Source organism: Myzus persicae, unplaced genomic scaffold, assembly GCF_001856785.1.
Source record: "Myzus persicae strain clone G006 unplaced genomic scaffold, MPER_G0061.0, whole genome shotgun sequence".
NCBI lineage: Eukaryota > Metazoa > Arthropoda > Insecta > Hemiptera > Aphididae > Myzus > Myzus persicae.
The window spans coordinates 598,955-613,081 of record NW_019104222.1 but is presented as its reverse complement, the minus strand read 5'-3'; the positions used below and the strand labels follow the sequence as shown (position 1 = coordinate 613,081).

Genomic DNA, 14,127 nt, shown 5'->3' with positions numbered 1-14,127 from the left:
CAATTTCAACTTTGTATTGCATGTTTTAGATCCTACAGAAAAATTTTAAAAATCCGAATCAAGCAAAGCTTATTCATTTAGGAAATAGTGTTATTAATATTGATCATTATCTTTAGAATTTAATATAATACAATTCAATAAGAATAATGAATGCATATGTGACCAACATATTATATGAACAATAAACGGCAGTGGCAAATTAGATTACAATTAAGATAATATGCTTTAAAAATATATATTTTAGTATTAAATAATTAAAAGCCATGGTTATAATACTTTAGGTACGGACGTTTAAAACATTTTTTTTTTAAATTCCAAACACCAAAAATATAATTTCGCATGTATTTTTTAACATTTTGAATTTTTTATTAGATATATACAGCACTTAGATAGTTAAATCCAAACTTTAATTTTAATATTACGAGTTTTATAACGTAACGAATAATAGTAATTACTATAAGTACCTAATCTTAGTATTTAAACATACTGATTTATAGATTTTACTGCCTGTACCTATTTCATATCAGATAATCTACGCATATTAATAATTGTATAGGCTTACCTATGTATAGTATAATGGATTATATATTTTTTATTGTTATTTGTTGTTCGGGAAGATAACGAGCCCGACTGAACATGTTCATGTTGGATTATTAAAATTGGTTAATCCTATAAGTATATCAAATAATATTTTAGTCAAAATGTGTACATATATTACATACATTACATAATACATAATAATTGTTTTTGTAATTATTTGAATCAAACAATTGTTGTAGACCTTACGACTAAATAGTAATTAATATTAAAATCTTATATTGTTCTAACAATGTATATCAAAATTTAAAAATATTTTACCTCATGAAGCCAATCATAACATCGAAAAACCACTGTTTTTTTTTAGATACCTATACTACAGGCAGTAATTAGTAATAATTATCAATATAATAATTCACTAATTCAAATATTATTTGTATGGACCAGCGCGTATCTAAGTAAGTATGGTAAAAGAGTATGATAAATATATATGTTCTATTAAATAACTCTTTACTCTGGATAAAATTGTTTATCATTAAAATTTTTGAAAAATTTGCAAAGAGGGAATTCGTGTAGCCAAGACTTTTATATTTTAATATTAAGAGGGATAACACAGAGATTTCGATTCGATGATTGATTGTATGGATATTATTAAACATTCTATTTAGTTTCTATTACATTATTGTTAGTAAAAACGATGCAGTTTAAATATTTTTAATTATTTTTTTTGTATAATTATATCTATTAAACATTTACAACACATAAATGTAATTGATTATACAAAACGCATTATAATAAAATATATATTGTAGTAAAAATGTTGTATCTAAGAATAACTTAACCATAGTATGCACACAAACACATTTTTAAAATAAATAATTCTACAACATACATATTAATATTTTTAAAAAAATGTACAAAGAATGAAACATAAATATTTTAAAACATTATATTAGTTTTACAGTATGCATAGTAGTCGTATAATTCATATGATAAAATAAAATAAGTTTCAATAAAGAAAATGATTTTAAAAAAAAAACAATAATAATTGTATCAATCAACTGATTAAGTGTTATTTAGTTTCGTAAATTAAGAACATGACATGTACGTATTATTAATTTATTTTAACAATAGTATATAGTATATTAATATGAGACCATAAAAATTAACAACCCTCGACAAAAATATACGAATAATATTATTACGAAAAGTAATAACACTCCTCGTCCATCAAAATAGCCTACATAGTAACAATTAATAAATTGCGTGATCGTGAAATTATCACTAAAATGTTGTCATGGACCTAAAACAATACATTTCCTCTGGTTAAACAAATTTTATTGCATTAAATGATAAAATAGAAATAAAAAATACATATTTTCTAGTAGGTTAGGAACCAAAAAAAAAAAAAAAAACAGGATTTAAACTTAGAGTGGCCATGTATATCTATTTACTTTTTAAATGTTTTTTAAACGATTTATATAACATACTTAAAGACACTTGAAAAAATTCTAGATAAATGATAACTATTTATTATAAGTGAAGTTATAACATATCTACTTATAATTATTTCTAGTGTCTTTATTTTATTTAATGAATTCTATAATAGATTGTAATGTTTTTCAACTATTAACAATATAAGACAAAAACAATGTATAATAATGACAGAAACGGGATCGGAGCTGATGTAATTTTGAACAACATTGAATTCATGTGCAAGCCCTCCAGCTCCTACTCAGCTTTTACAACAGAATCAATTGCCATAGTAAAAGCTCTCGAGCTAATAACTGGTAACCACCTCCGAGGCACTATCATCTTCACTGACTCCCTCGGCGCCAGCAATAATATTAAAAATACAAATAACCCTTCAGACATTGGCCTGCATATTCAAAACAAAATATACAAGCTACATAACATCAATAACCACAAAATCAAACTCCTTTGGATTCTGGGCCACTCTAACATCGTATAAAAAGAGCTCGCTGATCTCGCAGCCAAACCGCAATCACCTCTCCACTATCATCGTTCACACAAATCACTTCATTCAGAGGCATACAAATGCTAATAGCAAATAAATGCCAAATAAGATGGCACTAGAAATGGACATCCTACTCCACTAAACTGAATCACATAAACAAAAAAATTGGACATTATCTATCAAAATACCCAGAAAATTTGAAATTATCTTAACAAGAATCAGAACCGAACACTATCAAATCTATCACAATTTCTTAATGACCAAAGGAGAACCTCCAATATGCACAGCCTGCAGTGAACAAGTCACCTTTAATCACATTTTCACTGCCTTTCAAATATATCACAACATCAGAACAAGTCACAACCTGTCCGAATCACTAGCCGAAGTAGGTACTCTACAACCACCCTCAATTTATAGCCAAGAAAATTGCCCATGGTGTAAGGGTCTTGTATCAAAAAAAAAAATTAATAAATAAATAATTTAATAATGACAGAAGTGAAAATAACACGTGTAAAGGTAATACAGTTAAATTTTTAACCTTTCTAAAATATAAAATTAAAAATTGTCTTTATCGTATGTTACAAAAAAAAATGTTTTAAAAACCTTTTAAAAATATATAGATCTGGCCATTCTAAGTCTACAGTTATAGTTGTACTTTAACAGTTAAACTGTATACAAATTTAATTTTACGAGTATTGAGTAGATTAACTATGGCGGAGTAGCGACGTAGCCAAATAGGTAATGATAATAACTAATAAGTATAATGATAAGTTATGTTCCTAACATTGACTTGAATATAATTAGGTCTTATTTAACTTTAAATTATTTGGTTTTTACTTTTTATTATATTTATGGAAATCACTTGGGTAAATAATTTAACTAATAATTTTTCAAGAGTAAAGTTCTAATTAACTCAAATAATTTTTTTAAAAAATGGTAAAATAGATAACCGTTCTGCTGTACTGAATGTGCAAGTGTACATTGTCACTGTAATGACAATTACATTTTTCAATTTGAATTCAATCAAATTTTCAAGCATTAAATAAAAAAATTAATTAATTGCGAACTGTAATTTTCAGAACATCTTCGAAATATTGACGAAAAAAAGTCCTGTTTATTTTTAATGTTTTTCCCAATTATTACGAAGAGTACTAGGAGTTTTACTTTTTACCCCCACTTCTCTCGCAAATTACAAACTACATTCAGTTTTCTAACAGGAATGATATTGAAGTTGAAAATTGAAATATTTTTGTCTACTATAAAAAATAATTTAATACAAATTAAATAAAAACATACATCGTTCAATCTTGTATAGTTAATATATCGCTTCACTCATTAATGATTTAGGTACTTATTATAATATAAAAACACTGACGAATTATTTAAAATACATTCTTCTTTTTATTCATCGAGTTTTAATAAAAACAAACATTGTTTTACTCACTTTATTGGCATGCTGCAATTATAATACTCAGTACTGAAGTTAAACTGGATTTCCACAAGTCTAATAATTCTGGTTCACTATTTCCGATTGCTTCTGATATCATAGCAACCAACACATCTCCAATAACCTTAAACATTTATAGTACAAACAATAAATATTTTACACCATAATAGGTATTTAGCTTAATATTCAACATTTTTGATGTCAAACTCGATTTTATTCAGATATAATATCGATATTGAATTATTGACAAAGATCGAAAAAAATATTCAACTCATTATATTACACATAATATACTATTTCATCCTTCAAAAATCAAACATTAATATCATTATATACCAAGGGTGGCCAATTTGCGGCTATCGTCTTATTTACAAAAAGCAATAGTTTTAATTTTTTTTGGTAAAAATGTATGTAAAAAAATATTTTTATTATATAGGTATAAAGCTAAAAATAATACGGATTAATAAACAAAAATATATAGTAAATTAATATAAATAATACATTCAAAAAATAACCTAACTAAATTTGTTTGAGTGGTATTTTGTTCGTGTCTAATTTTTTAATAAGCTTTTAAGATCTGGTTGTAGGAGCAGATGACTTAATTATTTTTATTGTTGAATAAAGAGATTCACTTGAATATTTCGTTCCGAAAATTCATATCTATTTCACAGCACAGTTTTTAAAATTTGGGTATTATAAAATAGAACATGCTTCCAAAATTCCAATATAGAAGGGCATTATAAACTGTTTAAGACCTTCATCTTCTAATAACTCCAAGAGTCCTATTTTGAGATCCGCTTTATTTGCGACAATAGGATGTGATATTGTACATCCGTTTTCAATGACATTAACTACAAATGAATTTTCCAAAAGCTCTCTGAAAGCTCGTAATCTAATCAAAACAAAATAATATTGAACTAATTCCTATTTTATATGTTTACTGGCTATTAGTTATCTTTATTACTTCTGTGTTATAAAAGTACTGATTAAATCAAATTATATAAAATGTATTTACAAATATTTTGGTTCTTGATATCATAGTATTTATATATATGGCTCGCTAATTTAAAATATGAAAGCTTGTATTCATTCACATGTAAAAATTCGAACACCTACAAATAACAATTACTCTCAATTATCAAAATAAGGTTATTTTAAATATTTAATTATTATTTACAAAACATTTAAATATAAAAATTAAATAAATCCAACCAATATAATTATTGTATTGTTTAAACTTAAAATTAGGTAGGTACTATGTTACAACATACTTGTGAATAATAAATTTGTTTTACTCATATATCATCGATACTAGGTGCTAGACGATACTACATTGCAAATGATTCTACCTCTTATATAATTTAAACTTTGTTCAATTTGTTGTTGTTAAGTTTATTATTCAGAAACTGAATTTTTGTTTGTACGTAAATAATAATTTACTGATATAGTTTTGTTCGCTATACCCAAAGGCAACCATACAAAAAAATATTCGATTTCTCTTTGCTGAAACAAAATCCATGTGTGCTTTAAAGATGTCCTTAAAATGCAAATTTTTAAAAACCCTTTCTCGGCATGCACTTACATTATGAAACGAAGATACTGTCAAAATTCCAAATCTCTACTTTTTATAGTTTAGACTTTATTCAATGATTATTCTCTGTCAGTCTGTCAGTCAGAACAAATCCACTTATATGTATAAAGATTTAATTTAATAAGTATTGTTATAATATGATACATGTGTAACATATTTATTAAATTGGAAAAAAAAATGTACCTTATTCCTTTTAAAACGACCTATACAAATATTAACACTGTTGTAATAATATATATTTCTCGTCTATATTACCTATTGGTGTTAGTTTATAAGCAAGTAACACAATACGAACAAATAAAACACAAGTATTTCAACTTATGATTTTATGGATTACATTATTATTTATTACTTTGTATAATATCAGTGCAGTATATGTTTGGAAATTATTTATTATTTATATGTGAATAAAGTGCAAGTAGCTTCAATTAGATATTTCGTGGAATAAAAAATACGATACCACAGTATTATTTATTTATTAGATTGTGATCAAGGAACAGTCATTATAAAAAATACATACTTATTCGCAATAATCATGCTATTGTTTAGGTTAATAATGCAAATGTTATAAATTAACAATAACATCATTTGCGTTAAATAAAACAAAAAAGTTATAGTATAAAATTAAATAGGTTCAATTGAAATAAAAATACTAATGACTGTGAAATGTATCATAAATAATTTGAACAAATAACTAATATTTAATTTTTAAATTGTTTAATATCATTCATTATTACTTTGTCAATCAATTTATAATATACTAGACGGATTTTGGTACTAAACCTTCATTATAGTTGTGGTGAAAACATTTTATTTTTCAATTAATTTTTTTATGGGTTTTGTGGTTTGTAGGAATGCAACTAAATATTTAACAGTGAATAAACGGTAGATATAACATGACACTATAAATTATAATACATTAAACAAACTTCTACGTAAAAAAATAAAACTCTAATCTCCCTTTAATAACAATTATGCATAGTATCATTATATAGGTATCATAATTTCTTGTGTATATGAAGTTTATTATAAATCTTATTATCTATATAAAATAGGCAATTATATTTATATAATTGTTATAATATTTAAGTTTTTCAGCTAAATATATTTTTTCCATGATTGTATTTGATTATTTTATGATTTTAAATAAACTATAAAATATGTTTTGTTAGACTTTATAACTAATATGTTAGTAATAAATATGCACTCACCTGAAAATGTTTCGCTGTGAGTCCGTATTTTTTATGTTTAATTCCAAGATTTGTTAGTATTTTTTCTAATTCTTCAGGTTTGTCAAGGTGATCGATAGTCAACCCCAATGCAGCTCCTACCTTCGATGCATGTGACATAAACTGGGGATTAGAAGCAAGTTCGTCTATTGATAAGTTCTTAAGCCGCTTGAATAATGATTGATACTCAGGATTTTCTTTGAACAACCTTATGGTAATAAATATTATTAAGAAATCAATTTAATGCCGAGAAACATGTACTATCAAAAGTAATTTATACTTTGCATACTAAATGAAATAGAAAAATATTTTATTGCCCGCACAATTCTTATAATGGAAGGGTTATCGTAGTAAAAAATTTAACAAATATAGATGAAAGAAATATATTTTAGTTAATATATTGTTTTTTTTATTATTATCTATTATTTTTAATGTTTTATGTGAGGAATACAACGTTATAAGAGTAATAATTCCAAAGTAAAATGTAATGTATGGTACCGTGATTTATAACCTCGACTTGTCATGTTTAATGTTATTGTGTCAATCAAACGCTGGAAGTCATTTCAACAGTTAAAATCCCAAGACATGAACCAATTATTTAAAGTGATGAAATTAATAAGCTTAATAATACTAAAATGGTTATGATATGAATACTAGATTCATTTTGAAAATGGATTTCATGAGATTAATTAAACTATTAACGAATGTATGACAATTATTTATTTAAAAGCTATATTGGTGTGTATAAAATTATCGATTTTAATAGGGCATTTTTAGTAACCTATTAATGACATGCTGATTACTAAGATATTAATTATATTAAATAGAATGATTTTCAAACAGTAACTTGTTTTTGTGTACCTATACATTCCCTCAAAAGTTCGTGGTTTTATATTAAAATTAATTTTTATTGATGAACATTTGAAACACATTTTATCAAGAGTGGTTTTATATTTGATTCGCATATCATTTACTCGTCGATTCGTTATTTCGTCTCACAAGAATAACATATTGAACTCAAAATCGCAGGAAATTCAAATAGGTGGATTAAATTTTTTTTAATGGGCCATAAACAGATCTATGATGAGTAAAGAAATATTATATTTGAATGTATGTGTAAATAGGTACCTGATTACCAATGCTGACGCCAACTGGCTCGGATCCTGTGCAAGCACTGACCATGAATCTTTTAGTTGCGAAATTTGAAGAGGACTCAATGAACTTGCCATTTTAGTTTCAAGTGTGCAATAACCCTAGCAACCGTTAGCGAAAGTCGACGAAACGTAAATGCGTAACGTTTCGAGACAGACTGAAACAGTTGTATGAACTGTACCTACTCTTATAAGAATCCACTACACACTGTACACGCACACACGCACAATCATCCACACACTACGCACACAAACGCACGCACACACGCACGCACACACAACACACACACATATACACACACACACACACACACACACACACACACACACACACACACACACACACACACACACACACAAATTACGTCATATATGTTTGAACACTTGTAAACACGTCTAATACTTATTAGATAAGGCGCGTTAAATTATCAGCCAAAATACATTTCAATCATATGTAGAAGCACTGATATCGCGTGTATATTATGCACTGCTTAGGAGTTTCATTTGTATAGTTACGCTGTGGCTTATTATTAAAATTCATAGTGGGCTTAATTGGAACTGAATAAAAAAAATCAATCGACACTGCTAACCAGTGAATGCAAGGGAGCCGAAGAATAGGCCATTGTATACGCGTATACGCATCCGAGCCGAGTATATAGTGTGTAACAAATCGGAAAGATTCAATCATCTAACAGTGGTGAATGTTCTATTATATTGTACTTACCATAAAATGGGGTCTCTCCAGACAGATTTGAACTATTTTAAATATTAATCTTAGTAGGTACCTATGTATTGTTTCTAAAATAATGAAAAAAATATACCGTTTTCTTTAAGTAAGTCGAAATCATACAGCAGAATAATAATCAAAAGTTCAACAAGTTCCCAATTTTTTCAAAAGTTTAATTTTGTCCGAAGTGATCAGTAAAAAAGTGTAACTTCGGGGCACGTATTGGTTTTTGTTAAAACCGATGTTATAATTGATTACAATGGTTGACTTCGTTCACTATGGATATTTATTTCAAACAATGGAATAAATATAAATAAAAACATTTTTTCATTTCTTTCAATTACATATATTATTATTATTATTATTATTATTATTATTTTTATTTGTATAACATAATTTATTTAAACAACTACGTATTTTTTGAGATAAGTTACTATATATAATATTATACTTTTTAATTCTTGATATCCAAACGCTTAAAAACGAAATATTGACATGATACAACTTGAACAGCATCAACTGAATTTTCAATAAAGTCAAAATTATAATTTTACCTAGGAGGGACATAGTAATTTCATTTACCGGAGTCTCCCCAAGTTTTGTAATAATTTGGAAAAATTAACACTTCAATGTGAAATTTAATCATTTAAATATTATGTACTTAGTAATATTAGGTAAGTACTCATTTTCGAGATATTCTGGATTGGATTCCAGTAAATTTCCTTTATCATGGGCCTGTCTTATATTTACTGATAATGGTGGACAATATTTACAAATTTCAGTTCTTTTTCATATTAATTAAATAAATATTAAAACCCAATTTTATTTTCATTTTGTATCCAAAAATTGAATTTAATAAAATCGTTTATTTGCTTATTAAAAATAAAATAATATATACCTAAATATAAAATAATTTATCCAATTAAATTTCAAATTAATAAAAGTGAAGAAAAGTAATTTTATCAAAGTTTCTATGAATATCTAATGGATTAGGTCCTATGATAATTATGTAAAAATAATAAATGAATAAAAGTGAATAAAATAATAATAATTGGTTAAAGAAAACAGATTTAAAAAAACCGTGTTAATGTTGCATACTTAATGGGAACCGATTTTTGAATACGTGATTCACAAGCATGGTCTTCATAGAGTTGACCTTTCTTAACTGACACAACAGTATCTTCAGATTTCAACATTTCTTGAAATTTGGCAAATTTCTGAGCGTAGTTCACACATTTCTGCATATTATGGTCGTCCATGTATTTCAAGACATCAACATCGCAATCACCTACTTCTGAAAAATTAATGTTACATACAATTATAAATAATAATTTTGTATTATTTTATTTAATCGAAGACAGATTGTTTTTATATGGATATGTTTTTGTTTTGTGTGTCTGTATACGCTATACACGACAAATAGCATACAAATTTTTTGATTTTAAACTTTTAGGGTGGTTTTTGACAGCAAATTGTTTGTCTAGTTGGTTTCTAATCTAACCAAAGTCATTTCTAATTTAAACTTTAATTAGAATAATTTTTTTCCTGGATTGTAATATTTATATTCGTTGAAAATATTGTAAATTGTTAGCTATTCATTTCTATGAACTATATAGCTTAAAAAAATATATATCTCAAATTCTCAATTACATTCAACTATTAACAAACTTTTTTTTTAAATAGGTTTTGACCAATAAATTGGACGAACTCATACATCCTAATCCATGTTGTACATCTCTAGAACTATTTATGTATATTCTAGTTGAGAGATAAAAATAATAGGCAGTAAACTGTGCTGCAACGTGAACTCGTTGACGCAATGGGTGTACAATCTCTGGTCGTCGCTCAGCAGTTACGTGCATAGCTACCGTTGTACCACCTTTCCCACTTTCTATTTGTTTTGTTTATTGATGGTTTGAATAATGCTTTTGAGCATGGACACTTTTTGAAAGACTTTTAACAGAGTACACATACTGCTGAAGTGCCGACATAGTATAAGGATTAAGGAATAATGACTAATGAGACAGCACATGTTCTGTAAATAGGAAAATAAATAGTTACTAAATACCTACCAAACACAGAATAGGTGAAATTTTATCTATTCTGTGTACTAACTACTTTAATTCAAGAGTTACTCGCCATTACACCAACGCCATGGACGAATCTATATCTATGCTATAATATTAAAAAGAGTTGAAATTGTAGGTTTGTTTGTATTAGATACCTACACTCAAAAACTGTACTTAACATATTTTAAAAATCCTTTCACCCATACACAGCTTAAGACTGTAAAAGTTACATAGGCTATATTTTATATAAACAAAATTATAGATTCTAATGAAAATAAAAAGAATACAGGGATTTGAAATTTAGCTCATGAAAAAAATAAAATATAATTTTGTTTATAATAGGGTTGCTATTGGTTACAGAAAATAAAATAGTTATTATGATTCAATATTATTTTAGACCTGTATTTTATACTAGGTATAAAATCCATCAAAGTCAGTGACGTAGCCAGGGGGGAGGCTGAGGGGGCCGCAGCCCCCCCCGAAATGTTAATACAATTTAAAAATTATTTTAATGGTCTATGGCATTCGATCAAAAACTAAACCACCGCTGTGTAAAAAATTGATCAGCCCCTCCCCTGAAAAAAAATCCTGGCTACGCCACTGATCAAAGTGACTATGTTCCAAATCTTTAATGTATATAAAGATTGGATAAATCAACCAGCATTAATTAACGGTAAACTTTTTATTCAAAAAAATCATAATGGTTGAATATAATTTAAAACTATTTAAACAACATAAAAACAATGACAAAAAACATTTATAGATTTAAAAAAGTCAGAGATATACCTAGCATTTATATTAAAGCTATCAAAGGTATTTTAAAATGTATGTTTTAAAAAAAAACTTATGACTTAATCTTAAAGTTTACGTATTAGGGAATAGGGTATTAGGGCAATGGCAATCTTAACAAATATTAAACCCAGTATAAAGTACAAATAAATGTGCAATGTTGTGATTAATGTGTTAAAAATCATATAAAAATCAAAGCTAAAATTAAATCTTTTTCTTTAAGTTTTGAACATCACTATACCGGGTATTAGGTAAAGAATTTAACACAAAGTTTGAACCATATAATAGTGGTGTCATTTTTTACGAGTAACGAAATGCACGTGAGACAGCTATCTTCTATATATAACATAAAATATATGCGCTTACGTACATACCTCAAGGGGTCTAACGTGGTATAACTTTGAAACTTTAGAGTTAAAAAGTGAGTAAGTGGATGTCACTCTGCTGTACAGTAAGTTACAAGTGGGTCACTGTAATGGATGGTGTTAAACTTGAATTCAATGATATAAAATCATTGTACACATAAAAAGATTCTGAGAGAAGACGGTCTGTCAGCCTATAATATTACCTACCATATATTTGTTGGTATTATTATGATTGAACTCATTTATTTTACTATGGGGCATTAGTATTACAGTAGGTTAAATACATTTGAAAAATTAATATGTGTATAAAATCTAATAATTTACTCTAAAAGTTTCAAGTTCCCATGAATAATATTTTTAAATTTCAACAAAATAACTAAAACCGTTACCCTTGATTTAAATATGCAATTACGTGAAAAATTTAAATATAAATTAAGTAACTGTAAAAAAAACTGTGTTAACATATTTTTTAATTTTTTTTTAACTGAATTAACTACTTATCTACAATCTTATTTCAAACTTTCAATCCCTAGCTATAAAAGTTGACAATTTTACAAAAGGAAGTTGAAAATTGAAGTATTATTTCGACTACTTATTATGTACAAAAAAACACACAAACACACACACACCCACTCGCACATCATTGTAAAATCAATGCGTTCATCGCTCCACTCAGAATCTAATATTATACACTTACGTATGCACCTGGTGGGATCTAAAAAATATAATAGTAATAGTACCTGACAATAAATTATATTGGTCTCATAATGACAATCTAGTCTCGCGTGCAAGCCAGGCAGGATGGCTATAATAAAATATAATCGAACGTGTCCTGACTAACACACTGACTGATCGACGTAGAGCCTAAACAACGATAACTTGAGGCTTGCAATTTTGCCCAGTACCTTCGTACCACCATGTAAGGATGCACAAATAAAGAATTTTAAGTGATACTTGCAGAAGTACCTAATTTGAGATTCAAGATGGTCGATGAAAATTAGAAACGAAATGTACGGGGTCTGCTAGTATTATATAAAATTGTGCATGTGCACGACGGACGACCAATCATGTTCAATTTAGTATTTACCACACGATCAGTGTAAACCCCATAAAAAATATTTACAATCTCTTTAGGAATATTATGGTCACACTGATAGCCTAAATTTTAGACACAGATCACAGAAATGTAAAAAATAAAAAAAGCGAGTCATTAAGAAATAAGAGCTACTCCCATGTGTTGTTTCTATCTTTCAAACGCATAACATAATAAATTGTGAGCAAAGTGGACCAGTTGCCGTAAATGAAATGTACCGATTTCCCTCAAAAATTATGAACACGATTATAATATCAATTACCAACCCTTCAAATTGGAGAGGTAAACATTTAAATAAATGAAAATAAAATAAAAATGCATATTATAATGAAAGAATAAATATAATGTTTACAATTAAAAGCGACGTACAATGTAATTTGTCAAAAAAATAGTAAACCACTTAGATATAATATTTGATATGTTTAAATTTTTTACTACTATTTTATACGTGGACACAGACATGAATAATTATTTCATAACATATTATTAAGTCCTTGCACTAAAAATATAAATTACGGTTATCCGCGAACCTACCACCCGACCGCACTCCACCGACCAGTCTTGTCCGACCAACGGTGCCGACGTGCCGTACCGTCATACCTCATACATTGTGTGACAACCTATGTAATATCATACATACTCAAACACCTACAACACATTGTTGAGCTATGTTTGTGCCTCATGTCATCAACATCAACATAATCCCGGAGCATGGTCCACCATATTCGTCATCCGATGGTTTTGTGAGTTGGCTGTCAGCCACGTGTGTATTATTTTCCATAGTGTATTATTATTTATACCTATATTATCTTCCTTTACTGGTCGAGACCACCCAAAATATGTGTACGATATATCTTTGATTCGTATGCAATAGAGTTAATACGAATAGTTCAGAATATATATCTTGAACTTACTACTTAGTCACACCCTTGATAGGTGAATTCACTCTAATAGCAAAACAAACTGAACACACACTACTGAAATCTGTGAACGATAATTCGCTAAGTCATACTTTGTGAACAGACACATCCGATACAACAAACGCTTGTGTAGCATCCAGACATTATCATCCTAGATATTTTTTATTCATCGACATTTGGAAACAATTAAATCTTAAAATCTGTTGATTTACTACACGTAAACCTATATTT

At 27.5% G+C, this 14,127-nt stretch overlaps 1 protein-coding gene across 2 annotated transcripts; it reads right to left on the bottom strand.

The window, feature by feature from the left end:
• Nucleotides 1-464: 464 nt before the first annotated feature.
• LOC111040179 (neuroglobin-like) lies at nt 465-8,111 on the bottom strand. Of its 2 annotated transcripts, none has more exons than XM_022323969.1 (4): nt 7,911-8,111; nt 6,765-6,990; nt 3,960-4,086; nt 465-669 (listed from the first exon to the last, which is right to left on the bottom strand). In XM_022323969.1, exons 1-3 carry the CDS (start codon nt 8,009-8,011, stop codon nt 3,961-3,963), a joined length of 453 nt encoding a protein of 150 aa, XP_022179661.1. In that variant the 5' UTR covers nt 8,012-8,111; the 3' UTR covers nt 465-669; nt 3,960. The 2 variants fall into 2 exon arrangements, with proteins under 2 accessions (XP_022179661.1, XP_022179660.1); XM_022323968.1 differs by lacking the exon at nt 465-669 and adding an exon at nt 1,325-1,840 and having other exon boundaries at nt 7,911-8,110.
• Between the last annotated feature and the right edge of the window lie 6,016 nt (nt 8,112-14,127).

Bases quoted from the DNA above. Each gene is read 5' to 3' on its own strand.
- LOC111040179 (XM_022323969.1), bottom strand. From the start codon at position 8,011: ATGGCAAGTTCATTGAGTCCTCTTCAAATTTCGCAACTAAAAGATTCA. The intron at 6,991-7,910 runs GTACCTATTTAC...TATTACCATAAG, and splicing joins GCGTCAGCATTGGTAATCAG to GTTGTTCAAAGAAAATCCTG. The intron at 4,087-6,764 runs GTGAGTGCATAT...TAAATGTTTAAG, and splicing joins TCACAGCGAAACATTTTCAG to GTTATTGGAGATGTGTTGGT.